Source organism: Mus pahari, chromosome 9 (assembly GCF_900095145.1).
Source record: "Mus pahari chromosome 9, PAHARI_EIJ_v1.1, whole genome shotgun sequence".
Lineage (NCBI taxonomy): Eukaryota > Metazoa > Chordata > Mammalia > Rodentia > Muridae > Mus > Mus pahari.
Genome location: NC_034598.1, coordinates 41,715,076 through 41,735,470, shown reverse-complemented (window position 1 = coordinate 41,735,470; position 20,395 = coordinate 41,715,076). Strand labels below are relative to the sequence as shown.

At 53.6% G+C, this 20,395-nt stretch overlaps 1 protein-coding gene across 4 annotated transcripts; it reads right to left on the bottom strand.

Moving 5' to 3' along the window:
* Positions 1-1,058: 1,058 nt before the first annotated feature.
* Positions 1,059-18,157, bottom strand: Slc19a1 (solute carrier family 19 member 1). 4 transcript variants are annotated; one of them, XM_021205113.1, is made up of 6 exons: positions 17,535-17,691; positions 12,258-12,487; positions 8,811-9,564; positions 8,406-8,598; positions 6,472-6,613; positions 1,059-1,934 (listed from the first exon to the last, which is right to left on the bottom strand). In XM_021205113.1, exons 2-6 carry the CDS (start codon positions 12,438-12,440, stop codon positions 1,668-1,670), a joined length of 1,539 nt encoding a protein of 512 aa, XP_021060772.1. In that variant the 5' UTR covers positions 12,441-12,487; positions 17,535-17,691; the 3' UTR covers positions 1,059-1,667. The 4 variants fall into 4 exon arrangements, with proteins under 4 accessions (XP_021060772.1, XP_021060773.1, XP_029398468.1 ...); XM_021205114.1 differs by lacking the exon at positions 17,535-17,691 and adding an exon at positions 18,106-18,157 and having other exon boundaries at positions 1,060-1,934; XM_029542608.1 differs by having other exon boundaries at positions 1,065-1,934; positions 17,432-17,636.
* Between the last annotated feature and the right edge of the window lie 2,238 nt (positions 18,158-20,395).

The window sequence follows — 20,395 nt, the reverse complement described above, 5'->3', positions numbered from 1 at the left end:
CATGCGAACAAGCACGCATGTGGATAGAACAAATTTCCCACTTTTTACACAGTATCTGTGTGCTCAGCCTTACACCCACCACTTGTACTGGCTACCCTAAGGGACTGCTTGCGTAGCAGAGGAGACCCATGTTACCAGGTGTAGGCTGCAGAGCTGCAGGGAAGGGTGGGTGGGCAGGTGCTGCTGGGGACAGCCTAGAGTACCAGCAAGCCCCGTCTTACTACATCAGGAACCACCGAAGGCTTCAGGGTAGGGGCTGGTACAGTGGGGGTGGCCGCACACCATCTCTGCCCGTGGTAAAGGCCCACCAGTGGTATTCTACAAGATCACCAAGCCTAGGCAGGATGGAGCTAGCCCTCTTCAGCAAGGCTTCAGAGCGCTGTGACTCTGGGTGTAGCAGGTCCAGTGTCCTCTGTAATCGCTGGCAGGTGACAGGCCAGCATTGCTTGCAGCCCAGGATCTCCAAGGTGACCTTTCCCGAAGTGGACCTGCAGGTAGGTCCTAAGGCACAATTGGCTCAGCAGCCCCACCTTGACTAGAATCTTGCTTTCTGCTGAGTCGATCACCCATTACTGCAAGCCGGATACCGCTTGTGTGCCCTATGGGTGTGTCAGACCGTGCTCTGGAGTTGGGAGTTCACTCAAGGGACAGCAAAGGCCTAGTCTCTGATGTGTGTCCTCGATTTAGCTAGGTGACAGCAATTATCCCAATATGTGCTAGGCTAGACCAGCACGGAATGAGAAGCCGCTGCATCCTGGAGTCGGTTTAAAGTATCGGGAAAAGTGCACTCGCCACAGAGAGTCTAACCTCACAGCTCTGGCTTTCAAGAGCTAAGCCAGGAAACGCACTTCTGCAGTGCAAGCCCCCACAGGCACTCCCCTCTGGGAGGACTTTGGTTCCAGTCAAGGCTGGTAGTCCTCTGGGCTGTGTGACAAGTCATTTAGGGATGACAGGAGGGACAAGGGAGGACGCTGGGCTTAAGTCTGCCGCTACCTCATCAGATGGGAATATGCCTAGTGCTCCTCTGACTCTAGTGTCTCACAACAGAAAAGCCCAAGGTAGTTCTCCATTTTAATGTCAAGTTAAAAAAAAAAAAAATTCAGATAACCATTCAAACAAGCACCTCCGATAGTGGAAGGATGTATGCAGCATAGCCAGGAGCCTAGGGCAGGCAACCGGCACCCTGCAGGCTCAGTGGACAGGGCTGCCTCACTAGCCCTGGGGGCAGACATGATTTGCCCTGAGCTTCCCAGAGCAAAAGGCAGACTGGCCTGGTGGGCATAGTTGAGCCCCATACAGGTTCTTCTTGGCAAGCAATGGGCAGCCCAGGCTCACGGTGGTCTGCCATGTGGTTCACAAGGCCAGGGAGCTGCCCTGAGGGTCAGTAGCAGGCTTCAGCCATGGCTAAAGCACGAAGTAGGCTGGGTCAGAAGGATAAGCTATCTATCGCCCCTCAATTAAAACAGGTGGCCCCTAAGGAGGGTTCTGTGGCCTAACCTAAGGGCTCCTAAAAGGCAACAGGGGAGCCCCCTGCATGTCTTGGACTCGAGGCAACATCGACTGGGAGCACTGTCTGTTAGCATCAGGCCCAGGGTGGTTCAGGATGGAGTGCACACAGGAGGGGCTGCCTCTGAGTCAGGAATCCGGTCGCTGAGAAGCTAGGAAGGTCAAGCCTTGGCTTCGACTCTCAAGTCTCCCCTGTCGTCCTCCATGCCATCCTCTGAGAGCAGCTGTGGTGCTGAGGGCTTCGGTCCCCTTAGGTCTCCATCCTGTAGGTTTATCGCCTGCACAGAAGTCTCCAATGGACTCCTCAGCTCCTGGGCCTGGGCCAGGGGCTGGTGGCGACCACGCTGGCAGTACCTCAAGCCATCCAGCCCCGCCCAGGCAAAGCAGGTGATAGACAGCATCAGGAAGTATATGAAGTAGATACGGAACTGGAAGAGAGAGAGTCTGGGTGACTGCAGGCTTTGTGCCCACCCTTGTCCCAACCCTTGCCCTACCTAGGGAATTTGACTGAGGTTCTCCATCACCCAGCCTCCAAGTGGCCAGAGGACACTGAGGAGTCACGGGCCTTGCCTCGGGGTAGATCTCAAGATGGCTGATTCTCTTCTTTCTCACAGCATGGTCAACCACAAAAGGACTACTTATCAATTCCCCAAAGATCCCCCAGAGAACCCAAGCCTGTGTCTGGCGTCTGTGTGGTCCTCAAGGGCCGGTCTTTGGGCTCTAATTTCATGGAATTGACTCCCATGGCCACCAGGAAGGTTCCAGGACAATGTCCCAGGGCTCCTAGGCCCAGGCCACAGTCAAGAATGGGCATAGCCTGTGCCTGCAGTGCACAGCAGTGACCAACAGGGGCCCGGCAGCCACGGGTCACACCCCTTCTTGAAGGGGTGTGAGGGATACATTCCCTCCCAGAGAGGAACCTGGTTGTTTCCAGAAGGTCCTAGAACGTGGAGTAGCCCCGATGGAGGCAGGTGAGCTTTCTAAAGCCCCTTGGGACCCTTTCAGAAATGATCACATTTCAAGCAAACTCAGAAATGGCCACTAGGGACTTCTGTTATGAAGAAGATGGGGTTGACATCCTTTTCCCATTCTCCTGTGTCAATCAAACTCCTGGATGCTGTAAGCCACACCCACTGGGGAAGGGTGGAGAGAAGTGTCAGCCAGCCAGACCTCAGGACCCATTAAAGGCGCGGCAAGTATGAGGGTATTTCTTTCTGCTCCATGGATCTTGGAACAGAAGAAGCCAGGAGTCCGGCACAGGTAGAACGCAGCTTGAGGGAAGGTACCGCCTGACTACCTCAGTCGCACCAGACACAGAGGAGGACATTTTGGGTGGGGCCAGGCAATGACCTTGCTTCTCACCTTTACCCTCATGATGTCAGTAACAGCCACTCAGGGCAACTGGACCCACCACACACACACACACACACACACACCTAGAGTGATGAGGCATTCACTGCCCACTGCACCGGGAAGGGGAGCACCAGGGAACCCCTACTCTACCCAGAAGGCACACCAACCTACACAACCAGAGCTACTGCTTCACTATATCAAAACCGATGACCTCACACCCCTGGAAGGTCCCTGGACACCAAAGGCGGTCAGTAGGTACTGAAATCACGTGAGGAAATTTTTAGAGCATCCACCATGAAATGGGTCAACATGCAGCAACAACAATCCAGAAATACAAAGAGGAGACAGTTAGCAAGAAATAAGGGATGAAAGATAAGAGACATTTAGACCAAAGAAGCTAACCAAGAGGGCTTGTGGAACAAGGGGAATTCATCCATCAGGAGAGACCACAGCAAACAAGCCCTCCCTCCCCTCCCTTGATTTCTCTGTTCTTCTGTTTTTTGAGACATGCTCACTATGTAGCTCAGGTGGCCCTGAACTCACAATCCTCCTGTTTTAGCTCCCTGGGTGCTGGCATTCACAGTCTGCCTGGCTTGTGTTTTCTGAGTTATGTTTCATGGTGAAAACTGATTTGATTAACACTGTCTTATGTGATTCTGAAGGTATCTGGGCAAAACGTCAGGGCAACAGGCCTGTCGACAATAAGAGGGCCCAGTGATATAGTCTCCACACTACACATAACTTGGAATACCCCTGCAGTCCCCAACAACAGACCATTACTGCCTTCTAAAGAGACAGGTAGCAGAGACTAAACCCTGGTTTCACAAATGAATCCAAGAGAAAAGCAAGTAACAACCCACGTGAATGGCCAACAGGAAAGAGGCGTGTCACGTGCTGGTGAAGATTTAGGGGAAAGGGTTCTCATACCCTGCTGGTGGGATAGCAGTGGTCCCCACTGGGAATCCACAGCTCCACTTCTGGGCTCCCATCCAGGGGAAACAAAACCCACATTCACACAAACTCTCGGGAAGAACTCGTAAGATCCGAGGACTGAACACAGCCCACAGTGCTTTGGAAGTGCAGCAGCCATCCCAGGCACACTGACAGCCTGGAGTAGCTGTGGCACCACCTGCCCCGTCTGAGGAGAAGCCCAAGGGCATGTGGGTGCACAGGAGAATGGAGCACACCCGGGAAGAACAACTATTCCCAGGACACAGGTAAAGGGAGTGGCTGTGGCCAAGAAAGGATCCTGTGGTGATTTGAATATGCTTGGCCCAAGGAGTGGCACTATTAGGAGGTGTTGCCTTATGGAGTGGGTGTGGCCTTGTTGGAGACAAGCGTGCCACTGTGGGTGTGGGCTTTGAGACCCTCCTCCTGGATGCCTTTGGATGAAGACGGAGAATTCTCAGCTACTCCAGCGCCATTTCTGCCTGGATGCTGCCATGTTTCCTGCCATGATGATAATGGACTGAACCTCTGAACCTGTATGCCAGCTCCAATTAAATGTCCTCGGTCATGGTGTCTCTTCATAGCAATGAAACCCTAAGACAGATTCCAAGGGTCCCCAAAGGGATAAAATATCCTGGATTTTGACTGAAAAAAGAAAAAAATCAACATCCCGATTATGACACTGTGCTAAAGAAATGGGACCCTGAATCTCTCTTAAAAGCATGGTTTCTTAAACTGGATGCAAATAAAGTCAAACTTAAAAAAAAAACAAAAAAAAAAACCAAACAAACAAAAAAACCCCAGCAAATACAGGCTAGCTCTTACCCACAGTCCCCAGGTTCCACCCTGGTTCTCAGTGGTCTTTGGCTCTGCTCCCACTGCCCAGACTTCTGCCTTAGCCTGTCTCCCGACTCAGGATGGGGCATGAGAGGGCAGAGCAGGAGACTGCATCTCTTTAGACTATGAACAAGACACAATGCTCGAAAGAAAACCAGCCAGAGCAAAATCAGTATACATCTCGAAATTTGACTGTACGAAGCAGGAGGTAAGGTCAAAATACTCCTGATCCTCAAGGGGACCCCGGGTACAGTCTGTGCCAATGAACAGGACTAAGTACCCTCAAGAAGAGAAGTTCTCTCGTGGCCAGTCCTTTGGGAAAGAGCTGAGCCAGACCCCTTCCTACTGAGGCTGCTACCCCACTCCTCTGAAGCACACTAGCAAGGGGGTCTACGCGGGGCAGCTGGAACGGAACACGGGCAGCACAGGGCAGCATCAGTCTCTAAAGAGTCTCTCAGGCCCCACCCATTTGGCAGCCAACGACTGAACAGGAGGCAGCTATGGAGGGAGAAGGGGGCAGACAGAGAGAGCGGGGTCCTTAGAAGTCAGTGACTAAAAGACAAATCACATGTTCAGTACACTATAGCTGGGGCCAATTAGGTTCCCCCCGGGGGTTTCTTTGGACAGCCCCCTCCACTTTAGGAGCCCCTACTCTTGACAGACAGACTTGACTGTTCTGGGTTCAGACTGCAGGAAATCTGCACTGAGAGACTTTGGCAAGCTGGAGGCAAGTTCAAGCTTTACATGGCAAGACTACACCCTCACTTCACTTCTGAGTCTCCTCAGATGCTCCCAGCCAGGTCCAGTGAGATGCAGGTCTGCTCCAGCTCCACCTGCCTCCTCACTGGCCCACCAGACTTAACACCAAGCTTCAATGACAAGGCTGTGCCATCTAGGGACCCTTGGTGGGTCAGCACTCCTCCACGGCACACACCAACCTGCAGGCCTACAGCCCAGGGAAACCAAAGGCTTTCACAGGTTGCCTAGGATACCGCCCAGCCAAAGCCTGGGGACTCTGAGTTACTGAGGAGCCTGGTTATCATCCCTCCTCATGGGCTGGCTTGGCTAGTACCTGCATCATGCTGCCCCCATCAGAGGGTTTCTCAGATACTTACAAGAAAAACTCTGGCTGTTGTGAGAAAACTGAGGGCATCCCAAGGGGGGCCGGTAGGCCAATGCTATCTGATACCAGCTCCAACCAAGGGGTTCTGCCTAGTTTCCTCCTGGATGTGAACACTTCAGACATCATCCAATCTGGGCTCAAGGCCATCAGGTCTTGATATCACCGACAGGGATGTGACATGAAAGTTAAGGCGCTGAAATCATGTGAAGTCATTGGTACAGGCCCAGGTGAGGATATACAAGGTCTGATGAAGGCTCCTCAGAAATGGCCAACAACTCAGCCAGCCTTGAAGGCCCAGCCAGCCAGGGCTCCAAGTCCCAAAGGTCCAACCTGGGCCTGAACAAGAGCAGGGTAGGGGAACATGGATAGATAAAAGTGGCTAACTCTGGGGTTGGAGAGATGGCTCAGAGGTTAAGAACACTGGCAATTCTTCCAGAGGTCCTGAGTTCTATTCCCCACAACCACATGGTGGTTATGAAACCATCTATGATGAGATCTGGTGCCCTCTTCTGGTGGGTAAGTATACCTGCTAACTTCACCACATCCAGTGCCCCTGGAAACGTGAACCCATCCAATTGTCTTACTTCCTGCTCCAAATGTGGGCCACACTCTGCTTACTTCAGGGACCATGGACCTGCGGTCTCTGTCCCCTGACAGTGAAGCATACCAGGAGGCCCCCCACCATGATCACATGATGGGCTTACCTGACTACGGACTTGGAGACCCAGTCCCCGCTTGTCAGAGACCACAAGTGTGATACAGGTCTTAAGCGCAGTAGCAAGGAAGGTGTTGATCCCGAAGACCAATGCGCAGAGCTCTTTAGACAGAGAAGATGCGATCTGAAAACTGGGAGATTAAAAAGAAAAAAAAAGACTACTGGGATCAAATGCACCGAGTAGGGTAGGGGTAGGAAGACAGCCAGACATCATTAATCATGGCACAGGAGGCAGAAGATGCCAGGTCAGTCTAGTTTATATAGTGAGATCCCATCTAATTAGACAAACACATTAACAACAACAATAAAAAAAAAACCCAAAAGCAAACAAACAAAAACAAAGCCAGGGAGACCAGGAATCCAGCAAAGTATCAAGTTATACAACCCTACCACCAGACTGAGCTAAGCCACAGACACACAACTCTAAGGTCCCCCACCAGCACACCTGTGTATCCCTCCCTACATGCACCCACCAGCCAATAGCAGCTGACCCAGGGCAGGAGTGGGAATCAGGACATGCCTATAGAGACGGACTCCAGAAGACTGGGAACAGGAATGCGCTCTCAACTCGGAGGGCAGGGATATGTGGCCAGAGGATGTGAGAAGGGAGTCCGAGAAGGAAGAAAGGCATGTTAGGAAGCACTGGGAGGGAGGAAGAAGCCAAGCTCTTCCCAGAAGAGGTGGACAGTGGGCAGGCAAAAGGTGGCACATACCAGAAGGCAAGTGTCTGTGTGTGGTGTGGGTACATGTATGTACGCTATACACAGTGCAAATGCTAAGTACATATGGTGTATGAAATCTATGATATATAAAAATATATGTGTGTATGTATGTGTATATATGTGTGTATATACATAAACACATATGTATACATATACATACACATATACACACATATATACATACATATATACATACATACACATATATAACACACACATGTATTATATATGGCAGCATGCTGATCCATGTACATGTATGGTATAAACATGGACTGTGTAGTGCACATGTAGTAGATGGTGTGTGTATGCGTGTTGTCTGTCTGGTGATGTGAGCACGTGTCTGTGAGCATATTTTTCGTTTCTTTTAGACAAGATCTCACCATGAATCTCTGGCTGGTCTGGAACTCACAGAGATCTGCCTGCTTCTGCCTCCTGAGTTCTAGGATTAAAGGTTGTGTACCACCACGCCCAGCTCTGCGAGGATATTTGAGGCCTGCGTGGCATGAGCTGAGTGTGTCCTCACATATGATAGTGTGTGTGCCCTCCATACCAGCATGCTAGTGTGATCTGGAAGAGGTCGCCTGCTGTCCGTGCCGGGCAGCTTTGAAGCAGTGCTCAGAGGAGCTGGGGTAGCGAGTAGGTCAAGTCCAGAAAAGGAAGCAGAGGTCAAAAGCAGCGGGAGGGGGTGCAGGTTAGAAAATGGAAGGAAAGGGGCTGGGGAGATGATAAGAGCACTGACTGTTCTTCCAAAGGTCCTGAGTTCAATTCTCAGCAACCACATGGTGGATTGCAACCATCTGTAATGGGATCTGATGCCCTCTTCGGGTGTGACTGAGGACAGCTACAGTGTATTTACATATAATGATAAATAAATCTTAAAAAAAAAAAAAAGAAAAAAAAAAGAAAAAAGAAAGAAAATGGAAGGAAGGTCTCCAAGGGGAGGAGAAGGAGAGGTGCTGGTCAGCCTTAGGTGGTCTATGGGACAGCGACACTACAGGGGTTCAGGAAGGACTGGCGGAGTTGGGCAAGAACTGGGACTGCGGGGGGTGCTCTGTCCTTATAGGGGTTTGCGAGGCCTAGGAAAACCAGTGTAGTAGACACAGCCAAAAGTGTCTAGACGGGCCTCCCGTGTATCTGCCCCCATTGCCTTAGGCTCCCCAACAGAACCTTCCAGAAGCCCCTCCCACACCATTTCACTCACGTGGCAATGGGCACAAGGAACTGGTAGGCCCCACGGAAAAGCACGAAGGTCACGTAGCAGACCCAGATGTCCTGGGTCCGGAACATACAGAAAACCAGGCCGGCCTGGATGGCTATCACGATTGCGATGACCAGCTTTGACCACAGAGTCCAGCGGATGTTCAGGAAGCCCGCGGAGAAGGACGTGATGGCGCCTGGGAGGTAGGAGGCATTCAATCATGGCTGAGCTCGGGCAAGCGGAATCATGGGAGAGATGGACTGAGTGAGGGTGGCTCTGGAGCCGGGGCAGGGTAGGGCAAGGGACAGGGCGGCCTACATTGGTGGTCTATCCCAGGGCAAGGGGTAGGGCTGGACTACAGGCCCACTGGGGTCCATCTGGAACCGGCAAGGGCCCTCCGGTGCATACTCAGCAGTGTGGAGGCAGCATCTACGGCACCATTGTAGCTGAGGCTGCTGTCAGTGCTTCTCCACAGGACGTGCACATAGTAGGTGATTAGGTAGTAGCCTGAAGAGTTGAAGACCCACCAGAGGCACCAGAGACGCAGCTGTGGTTGCCGGGCGTTTTCCACCAGTTCACTTAGCATGCGCACCAGGAAGGAGTCTCTACAAGTGCCCAGCATGCGATCTAGTTTCCCGGTCTCTGGCCGGCCAGGCCCCGGGTGCATCTGATCCAGCTCACAGGGCAAGGCTTCACGCGCCAATATACTGCGGTTGAAAAAGAGGCTCCGCCTCGGGCGCTTTAGAAAGAGGGAGAGGACCAGGCTGAAGAGGATGAAGCCCAGGGAGATGCAGTTGAGCATATAGGTGCTTATATGTCCGACGGTGACCAGCGCCTGGCCCAGCACAGAGCTGATGAAGACTCCCAGCAGTACGGCCGCCCGTGAGTAGCTGGCCATGCGCTGGTAGCGGGAGGGATGCACCAGGGAGAATATGTAGGAGGAGTAGGCGATGCGTGCCGCCATGGTGACGCTGTAGAAGACTTCCATGAGTTGCATGTGCACGACAGACGTGCCCAGCAGCAGCAATAGCCACACGCACACGAAGCTCAGGCACTGCAGGACCAGGACTGGCTTGTATCGCAGGTAGTCGGTGAGCAGGAAGACCGGGACCAGCACGGCCAGGTGGGAGTAGGGCAGCATCGGGATGATCTCATTGGTCACCTGTGGATGGGCGGGCACTGGTTATTAAGGGCACTTGGCTGCTCCCTTGAGTACTACAGAGTGAGCATGCAAGAGTCTACCTTGCCCCTGTCTCCCCAATTGACCACGGCATGAGCCTAGAAACCAACCGAGATAGTTTCCAGCCCGAGGAACTGCAGACCCCAGGCACGTGACTCACAGGAAGCTGTCAAACTGTGGGGGGAGCCACTGTTCATTTACACGTGGACCTTACCCTAGGCTTTCTGACTTGCACTCATCTTAACCCTCGGTAGAGAAGAGTACAAAGGCTAGTAGACGCCAACCCAGGTTTCCTCAACTCCTATTACAGGAGGATGGTAACAAAAGTGGGCCTGGGGGGGAGCACAACAGACAGCTAGGGAGGACACACAGGAGGGAGGAAAGGCCAGGAGGAGGACGAGGCTATTCCTCCACCCTACCTCACTAGGCAGAACTGGGCATGCTGCTTGCAGAATCCAACCTTCATGGCCTTTATTAAGGCCAGCTTTTGGTAGCCACCCTTACTTGGCTCTTGCTGTGGCATAGGATGGGGGGAGGGGTTGGGGGGGCTTTCTGCTGCAGGGTGGGTATCAGAAGACATTGCCTCAGACTCTTTACTGCCTAAGGAAGGAAGCCAAGGCTCACTGGCAGTGTGGGCAGGCCAAGCCAGGTGCCTCAGGCCCTGTGGATGCTTTGTAGGGAGAGCCTCCATCCCACTGAGGCTGTAATGTTCTCCTGACCTTTCTCCCTGGGTAGTGGACATGCTTGGGATCTCCTCTTAGGCCAAAATCAGTTGCAGCAGAGGCTCCTTTAGACCCCATTTTAGATCCAGCTAATGTGCACACAGGGCAGCCAGATGGGGCTCCCAGAGACTGGGACTACAGGTCATACTGACTCCCACCCTAGTGTCACCAACCACTCCCACCCTAGTGCTAACTCAGCCCAACCACTAGCAACCACCAACATGACTAGAGAGGACCCACTGCCCTCAAGAAACCAGCAGATACCACGGCCAGCTCCACCTCACGGATGGAAAATTCAAGAGCCCAAACGAGCGCGGGTCAGTACGGAAGGGACGTGCCAAGGCCAGATGGGCTGCTGACCCCCACAGGCTACCTCGGGCAGCTGATGAATCAGACCTCAGAGACAGGCTCAGGAAGTAGGAGGGCCAATACACATAGAAGCTCCAGAGAATCAGAGAATCAGAGAGTCCTTCTTTCCTACCTAGTGGCTCCTCCTGATCCTGTGCCCCACAGAGATCAAGTTTTACCCCAAATAATCCTAACAACCCTAAGCACTCAAAGTCCCTTCCACATAGATCCAGCCTTGCCAGGACATTCCAGAGATCTTCAGCACCAGGGAGGACTCAGGCTGCAAACAACCTGAGGTCCCTGGCCTGCTTGACTTGACTCTGGCTCAGTTAAGGGATTGACGGGCTGGGGGGTGGGGGTGGGGGTGCTGAGGGGTAGGGGTGTCTCTGTGCTGGGCTGTAACCTGGGTCCCACTTGTAAGGTTACTGGGGAAGAGACATCTATAAAAGGTCTCTGGAACGTGGAGGATCTAACCTCTCTTCCTGCCACCTAAGCCCAGCACTGCCCAACAATCCGCAGGCATCGGAGGATCCCAATTGGTTGTGCAGTACAGAGCTGAGCCCTGATCTAGATACAGAAGGGCACAGGGCAAAGGGGCAGCATCCAAGCTCACACTATGAGCACAGGATCGGCTGCTCAGAACAGAACAGGAGGCCTGCTCTGAAAGGAGGCCCGGCAGAACGTCTTAACCTCTGGAATCTGTGTATGTGTGTGAGTTTGTGCGTGCAAGGGTGTACAAGTGCAGGCACACGTGAGTGGAGGCTAGAGCGTTCTTCAGGTGCTTATCTACTTAGTGACATGGTTTGTCACTGGGACTTGGGGCTCAGTGGCTAGGCTGCCCGGGGAGCTGCTAGCCTTCACCTCCCCCACACAGCTAGGTTTTTTTATGCAAGTGCCGAGGCTGGAACTCAGGTCTTCATGTGTGGCTATGACATTACCGGTTGTGAATCGGAAAGGATTTTTTTTTTTTTTATTGTGTTATAATAGAAGCTCTATATGCAAGCTTGCTCCTGTAACAGTAACGGTGAACAGCACCCGTTCACCAAAAGCAGAAAAGCTACAAAGCAGAGTGAGAAGGGGCCACACCCTTCTGCCGTCTTTGTCCAGCCCTGTCTTGCATGGTATGAGGTGCAAGTTCACCTTAAGTCCACGTCTGCCTGGACTCAAGCTCATTAGCCGACTTTCAATCGGGCCCTCTGTCCCCATGGCCGAGTAAGAAGAAAATGCCTTCAGTAATCTCTTTACATAAACAGCTAAGTCCCTGCTGGAGGCAGGGGCCAAGCAAGGTGGGGCGTGGCTGGGCATGAATGAGCCATTTGGTAGTAGAAGTTGGCACTCCTCTGGTTACATTCTTCCTCAGGCTCAAAGCAGGTACAGGTGTCCTCTCTATGGTACCCAGTGACTCACCCTCCGGCTGGGTTCATGAATCAAGAGAGTCAAGGCTCTCTGTGGGCTCAGCGCAGCAGCTGGAGGATGAGGGTAGAGCCAAACACACATCCAACCCAGTCTCCCACAGCCTCAGCTGCCCATGTACCAAACTCGGGGAGCCCCCACCCCCACCCCACGCTGCCGCTTCCCCACCCCCCTCACAGCTCAGCAACATGCCTGCTCCTTGGTGAATTTACGTTCCAGGAGGAAGGGTGTGATGAAGCTCTCCCCGGGCCGCAACTGGGCCATGAAGCCGAAGAAGCAGAGGTAGAACACCAGGCATCGCCAGGACTTCAGTTCGTGGTCCTGCCTGGGCTCTTCGCATGCCTGCTTTTCTGCCACCTGGCCAGTGGGCACCATGTTGCCCAGGTCCTCATGGGAACTGGCACGCCAAGATGACACTCCACCTGGAAGGAAGGAAGAGCAGAGGGTCCAGTGTCAGCAAAACAGCCCGCAGGTAACCACTCCTTCCCTGTCTTTCAGCTGGGACGCAGTGTTAGCCTTGGGTGGCTGCAGGCCCCAGACCCAAATCTTCAGCCTACTCCGCCAACCTGAGAACTACCAGGAGCCCAGTCCCTCAGACTGGGCCAGCACTGCCTCTCGGAGGCTTCAGGCAAACAAACCAGTCTCAGCCACGCTGGCCTATTAATCAAAAACTCATCAAAGTCACATTAACTAAATTTTAGTTCGGGAGCCAGGCTGTGGAGGCGCACGCCTTTAATCCCAGCACTCAGGAAGCAGAGGCAGGCTGATTTCTCATTTTGAGGCCAGCCTGACCTACAGAGTGAGTTTCAGGACAGCTAGGGCTACATAGGAAAACCCCTGTCTCAAAAATAAACAACAAACAAACAAAATGACATAATATAAAATAAAATTCCATTTAGGAGCACCTCAGATTCATCTCAAGGGCTTGGCAGCCTGTGGGTGCTCAGGACTTAGGAACGGCTCACCTCAGGCAGTGTTGGGAGCTACCGTTCTAGTGGGCTCCTAGGTGTAGAGATGGCAAGAGGAAGAGGCTATGCGGAGGAAGAGGCTATGCTAGGCATCGGCTGTGCACCAGGACACAACACGGAGGTCAGTCGGGGTGGCTTCGATTACAACATATCTGACTGATAGCCTCCCCACAGCAGTGGGATGTAGCTCTAAGGGACACTAGGCATGGGAAGAGCAGTCCGAGGGAGAGACAGATGAGCTGAAGAAACTGACAACCACCCAGGCAAGGCAAGGCGAGCTCTGAGGAGGGTTAAGGGACAGAGCAGGAGCTGACCCCACAGTCCCCTCAAGGACTCCTAGAGGAAGAGGTGGATCTGATGTTCAAATGGCTACGGACCCCCTCCCAAGGTAGGTCAGGTCCAGCCACAGATGGCCCAGGCAGCTGCTGACCCCTGACCTCACAGCATGCAGGCCCGAGGAAGTCTTGAGTATTGGTGGTGCATGTGGGAACCAAGCTACTCAGCGTGGTTCTGTCTTATGATTCTGTCCTGGACACGGGCTGCTCTGGTCCAGGTGAGTATGGCCAGTGGTCCTTGCTAAGAGAAAGACAGGAACTGCATCCCCTCATCAGGACCCCAAGTTATCCGGGCTCATGGACAGAGCTACATCTCTCTACGTAGGTTCAAGTGCTTCAGGCTTGTGTATAAAGCACTGGTGTAGGCCAAAAGGGAGCCGTGTGCCATCTCCTTGACTGGAGGCTGGGCATCGTATACAGGGGCTAGTGGAGCTAAGGGTATACCCCCTCCACAACAGGCTCTCCGATACCCGCTTTGCTCCTCCCTACAGCCTGATCCAGGAAGTGTCTGCAAATCTGGGCTAAGTTAGAGTCCCCTTCAGGCTCGGAGCAAGGGGCAAAGAAAACTCCCCAGATATAAGAACTATGGGGGGCCAGATTCTCTACCCATGGACCCCACATAGAGACCGAGGGTGTTCTCTGAGTTCTCACTAAACACAGAGGTTCAGAAGGAAAGGTGGACCTGTGGGCCTTTGGTGTGTGTGCTCCTTGTAAGGACTGCCTGGGAGCCCTTCCTTTAACTCTCGCCTTTGCGACCAGGGAGAAGCAGGGAGACAGCTGGGACCCTGAAGAAGCAGGGGTTTGTGGACTTGTTGGGAGCTGTGAGGAAGGGTGAGGTAGTGGGCAGAATTCCAGAGGTCCAGAAGGAAGGAATGTCTAAGAAGATGCTCAGGCGGCGGGTGGTTCCCCCACCCGACCCCGACTCCCTCCCCGGAAGCCGCAGGGCCTGGGACCCACATTCTCTCTCATGCTAGAATGGAAATAAGCATCCAGGCAGGGGGCCTGGCTGGAGAAAACACAAACACAGGCTACGTCACCTCAGCTGAACAAACTCTGAGCCCTGCTTAGCCTCATCGCAAACATCCCCAGAGCAGCACAAACTGTCCGAGAAGGACACAGCACTCAGGAGGTTCACCCTGTGGCATTGACCTCTCCAGAGGGACGGAGGCAGGTGCAGGCAGACCTCAACATGTATTGCTAAGGCTGGCCAGGCTGGGCAATTAATTGTCCATGGTGACTGCGTCTGCCGAAACTAAAGCAGCTCCCAGGCTAGGGTGGTGTCCAGGAATATAGCTAAATCTAGGATTCTGTGCCTACTATGGGCTTAAGAATCCCCAGGTGGCCCTCATCTGAGAGGTCACCCCCAGAGATAACGGAAGCACCTTTACTTGGTGTCTCTTAGAATCTAGGGAGAGCAGTAGTTTTCAGACTCCAGTACAGAATAAGCTCTATATTACTCCGTATGTATAGCCTCACAGACTACTGCGGCTGCTACACCCACGGAACTACATGTTTATACCACGGTGAGAGTCCATCAGGGCTCTGCTCAGGGGGTCTGTAAGATGATCTAGCTCCAGTCCTTCAACAGGTACCCTACCATGGCTAGAGAGACCACTTGAAGAACTCCTATAGCCTGCTAGGATTATCAGGCTGTTCTAACCATGATTAGTGCTTTTTTTTTTTTTAAGGTAGGTGTCTCAGCTACTGCTCAGGGCCCAGGAAAGAGACTCCTACTTGTCCTCTGAGGTTCTGAAAATTCCATCCACCCACACACCCGGCCCACACTCAGGTCTGTATGGAAGAGAACTGTCCTACATCACAAGATGTTCTGCAATCTCAGTGACCAGGGGCCTAGACCGAGTCCCTGGGCGTCTCTGCTCAGACCACGTGACTGATGAGGATCCCCGAATGTGCTCACATGGGCACCTCCTAGTCTCTGGGGAACCACGAGCAAATCATCTCCCCTGCCCAGCTCACGCTTTCCACCATAAACACCCGTTCAACAGAAAAACCTAGATGCCTGGGGACTAGGAATTAGGGACTGGCTCTTGGTAAAGCCACAAGCGTCTGGAACCTGTTTCTGGCTCTTCCCTCATCTAAGCTAGGGGGTACTGCCTGGGTCTGAAGTAAGCCCAGGGCCCTCATGCCTAGGAGGTAGAAACAGGAACTGTCAGGCCCTCTGGCCTTCTCCAGCTGCCGCGCTGCTCAAACCTGAAACATTTCTGGAACTGCCTTCCCCAGTTCCAGAGCCGCAAGCTAGGCTCTGCCACCCTCCCCCAGGACTTGCTAATAGCATAGGATGGACTAGGGGTTGAGAGCTTAGAAGCGCACACTTCCCAGAGCTTCTAGGGCTGGAGCAGTGATCACTGGGCAGGCCACAGGCCAGCCAGAGGAAAAGCTGATACTCAGAATAGCCAGGAAGTCCAGGGTCCAAGTCAAAAAACAGGGGCCCAAATTCTTGTTTGCACGGGGCAGGTGGCTTCAGCCTGGATTCTCAGCACCTCCAGACACTGCTCCGGGCAGTTTATGACACTCTACTGGAGGTAACATCACTGCCACATAGTTAAAGTGTCCAGCTCTGACACAATACCCTCCTTCTCTAGCTCAGAGCCTAGGCTGCTCTTCCTAACAAAGCTAGGCTCAGCTCCACTCTGCCAAAGGAAAGATGGGGGGTTGGGGGTGGGGCGGGGATCCTGTCCTCTACAGTTGGAACTGAGTATGGAAGGAAACTCATGGCTCTCGGCCTCACAGTGGACCCGGACTCCATATACCCTGAGCATTCCATATGCCCTGAGCATCGTGTTGCTTCCTAACTTGCAACCTCTTCCAGGCAACTGAAAGAAATCCTTGGCAGCCCAGGTGGGTTGTGGTGTCGGGGGAGGGACACTACACAGTCCTTTCTGACCAGCCTAGCACCGAGAGATGGGGGTGGGGGTGAAGGTGGGTAAGAAGTGTGGGATACAACTGTTCACAAAATTCTTTCCGAGGCCAAAGGTTCCTTTTAAATAAGGAAGGGGGGAGGGGGAAAACAAGCGCCAATGCCCTTCTCCCATTGTGGTGGCTGAGTGTTGACTGTATCTTTGCCACAAGCTCAAATACTCAGAATCATTCTCTTTCCTCAGCCCCAGTGCCTTGTTGGAAGGCGCACATCTGGTTCCCTCGCCCGCCCTGAAAATGCGTGAGGCTCTGCAAAGTCAGAGGGTCTGTGCCCTGCTGAGTCCATCCGAGCTGCTCCAGAGTCCTTAAGTCTCGCTGGGAGGAGGCTACTTCTTAACAGTCAGGCAAACAACTCTAAGGATTGAGTCTATCCTCTCCACTGAGAGGAGGCCCACAACCATCTTCTAGCCTGCTGAGCTTCCGACCGGCAGTAAAGACAGGGAGGTTAGGATGGGAACACTCACAGGGTGAAGAGTCACGTGAATATGGTTTATTCCTAGGCTATTAGCCAAGACTCCTCGGGAGTTTTAAGTGAGAACGTGGGCTGAGCTCTGGGAAGCATCCCTGTCACAGAGATGCTGGAAGTACAGAGAAGACTGGCTACTACAGGCAGCTGTACAAGCCGCAGTATCTGTTCCAAGGGAAGTTGTTAACAGTTGTCAGCATGTCCTACAACCTCTGAGCTAAACAATGGACCTTGGAGGCGCGCCACGTACAGGGCGTGGGCAGTGGGGTTTCCTTGCAGGCAACACGTGCTCTAAAGTCGCTGGGGCAGGCGCACGTGGTGATTCCTGACCTGAGAAAGATACTTTGAAGGCAAAAGAACTCCATTCCCGAGGGATGACAAGGAGAGAAATGGCGCTCAAAGGTCCCACCAGGCAGCCTGGGGATTTACCCTCGCGACGGTTCTGAAACTATGAACCCAGGATGCCGGCCAGCAACTCAGACTCTTGCCCTGGGGCTCGTAACGCTGAGGTTCTCGCCTATGCTCTGTATTCAAGGATCCTGACACCCCACAGATACTAACCCGTGTCCCACACCTACCCTACCGCACCTATGCACCCCAAAGACTTCTGCTTGTCGTCCACCCTGCAGACCCCGCATGCGCCTTCCGCACGCTACAAACCCTGCCCGGAACTTTGTAGTCGCGCCAAGGACTCCCCAGTCCTCTGTAGTGGAGAATTCAGCCCGCTTTCGTCTTCAGGACACCGGAAGGAACAGAACCGTACCTTGCACTACCCTGTGGCTCCCCAGGCACGCACAGAATGGATCCCCAGCTCTGCGTCCCACAGGCCCGTAGCTGGTTCAACCAGTAGCCGGCGTTCTAGGTCGCGCACACGCAGACTACAACACCCAAAAACCCGCGCGTAGGCTCAAGGGCCGCATGGAGAGGCGTGGCTACCTAAACTGACCACGCCCCGAAGGAGTGGCCATGTGGTAGACAGGAGACGCAGCCGCAGAACTGCCAGGGGGCGGGGCAGACACCTGGCTACACCCGCAGCTACTTGCACAAGGGGTTCCACAAACCCTCCACCCTTGGAGAATAGCTACTTCGTGAGTCATGTGGTTCCCTGAGGAGCGGACGACTGGTGGCGCGTCTGCTAGCCTGTGCCCTGAGACCCTACATCTCCAGGTCCCCCTTCAGTACGCTCGCCCTGTGTTCCGGCTCCTGTGCTTCAAGCCGACCCTGTCTGTCCGCTCTCCAATAAGACCCTTCTTCCCCGCCCCCTTCCATCCCGACTCTCTTCACCCAACCCCTGGGCCCCGCAGCCCGCCTGAGCCCCTTTACGAGCCCCCTACCCGTCCAGCGCTGGACCGGGTCTCAGCTCACAGCAGACTGCCTGATCTGATCGAGGTGACTGCCCGGCCTAAGACCAAGGCCCCTCCCCGGGTCCGCCCCTGACCCCTGCTGGTCTGCAGAAGTCTGCGCTGGCTCTGTCCCGCTCCTCTTGAGACCAGCGCCCCGCGACCACCTGCTAAAGCATTCCAGGCACCAAGGCTTTGACCGCTAGAGATGCACTGCACCAGCTGTGCACGCCCCTCGTTTGTGTATCAGCGTCTTTAGGTTCCAAGGGCACCGACCGACGGATTGCGCTGGGCTATGCATGGAGACCCCCTACGCGCGCGCGTGTACACACACACACACACACACACACACACACACACTCGCCTTATTATCAACCTACTTGACTGTTAACAGGGTCAGAAGTCTGGCCTAATGCATGGAGACCCCCTACACACACACACAACCACTCACCTTATATCAACCTACCTGACTGTTAACAGGGACAGAAGTCTGACCTAAGCGTTTTTAGGCCCCACCCCACCCTCCTTCACCACCAATCCCCCAATCCTCCAAACTCTCACCCCAGCAGGGATGTTCAACTGATGCTCAGCAGGTGGGAGGCAGCCAGCAGCTCAAGGTTTGTTGGGAGGGGCGGGGCTCCCTGAAGCCAGCCCCTTTCCTCCTGATGGGTTTTGGCGGAGTACTTGAGAGGGCAGGGTCACTGAGAAACCGTGCACTTTAGAAGCAAAGTAGAACGAATGGGGAGGGGCATGGCTCTAAAGAGGAATGGCCGACCAGCAACTCTGGTTTAATAGATCCCAAGGTGGTGTGGTGCCGGTAGGTTAGACTATAGGTATGGTCGTCTCTAGGAATGGGGTCCCAGGTGTGAGCACTCAGTCTCCACACCAGCACGGCTCCTCCCCAGTCCATGGCGGCCACACCCCTCTGGACTTGGGCCCTCTGTGGTACATGCAAAGGCCACCTAGTTGCTATACATGGGAATCAGGAAGCTAGAGTGCTTCTCTGGCCAGAGCAATGTGAAAAGCAATGGCGGGCATCATGGGTGTGTTTGGAAAACGCAATGGCTCTTCTCTTCAAGTTGGGCAGCAGGCACTTATGCGCTCTTGTGGCTGGCTGCTACCCCTGCCCCCTCCTGCCTGGGAAATCTGCACGACCCTTGCCATTACTGTGCCAGACTTGGTCCAGCAACTTGAGTCCTTGTGAGTTGAAAGGGACAGGAACAAATGTCACATTCTTTGGAATTGATGGTCAGGTAGCTGGAGGAATTTTAGGGTGAGCTGGAAGACTCCCATATCTGGCTGTGTCAGTTACCTATACCCTCGGGCCACTTGCTACTTACAGCCTGAAGGGCAAGGCCTCCTAGCCACTGTCCTGAATATGTGGTAAATAGGAGCCTACAAGAACCCACCCCTGTAGCAGGGCATGGTGGCGCATGCCTTTGATCCCAGCACTTGGGAGGCAGAGGCAGGCGGATTTCTGAGTTCGAGGCCAGCCTGGTGTACAGAGTGAGTTCCAGGACAGCCAGGGCTATACAGAGAAACCCTGTCTCGAAAAACCAAAAAGAAAGAAAGAAAAAAAAAAAAAAAAAGAACCCACCCCTGGACGAGGTAGAGGAGGTGTGGAGGAAGATCATGATTATCTCTGTGCCAGACAGGTCTGTGCCCTTTGGGGGTTCAGTGAGGGCACCCTACCCACAGGAGCAGGTAGTGGTACCCAGTCTGCATGGCCCATATGTCACGGAGAGGAAGATACTGATAAGCGCAGCATCTACTCCAGGGCACTGGGCTCCCTGGGGTGCTGTCTATCACTGTGTTAGGATTCCTGAAGGAGCTGCACCTTGTAGGTGGATCAGAGGTAGAATAGTCCCTGAACCAATTGTGAGCTGCCATGTGGGCGCTGGGAATTGAACCAGGGTCCTCTGGAAGAGCAGCCAGTGCTCTTAACCCCTGAGCCATCTCTCCAGCCTCCTCCACCCCACCCCACCTGGTCATTTGGGGAAGACTTAGGGAAGAACGAGGAAGTTTCCAGGATGTCTGCTGTCTTAAGATACCAGATCCTGGCACTGAGAAGGCTCTGTCCGTATGGCCGGCATGGTCATTTTTGGGAATGTAGCAAGTGCTTTGAGGAATGGTTTCTTGGATATAAAGTGACCTACTGTTTGTTTAAGTGCCAGTGTTAGCATGGCAGGTACCTTCAGTCTGGCCCATGGGAGCGAGAGCTGTTACCCAGGAAGGAGCCATAGGTGGGTGAGGTCAGGATGAACCACGAGCTAAACCCCAACCA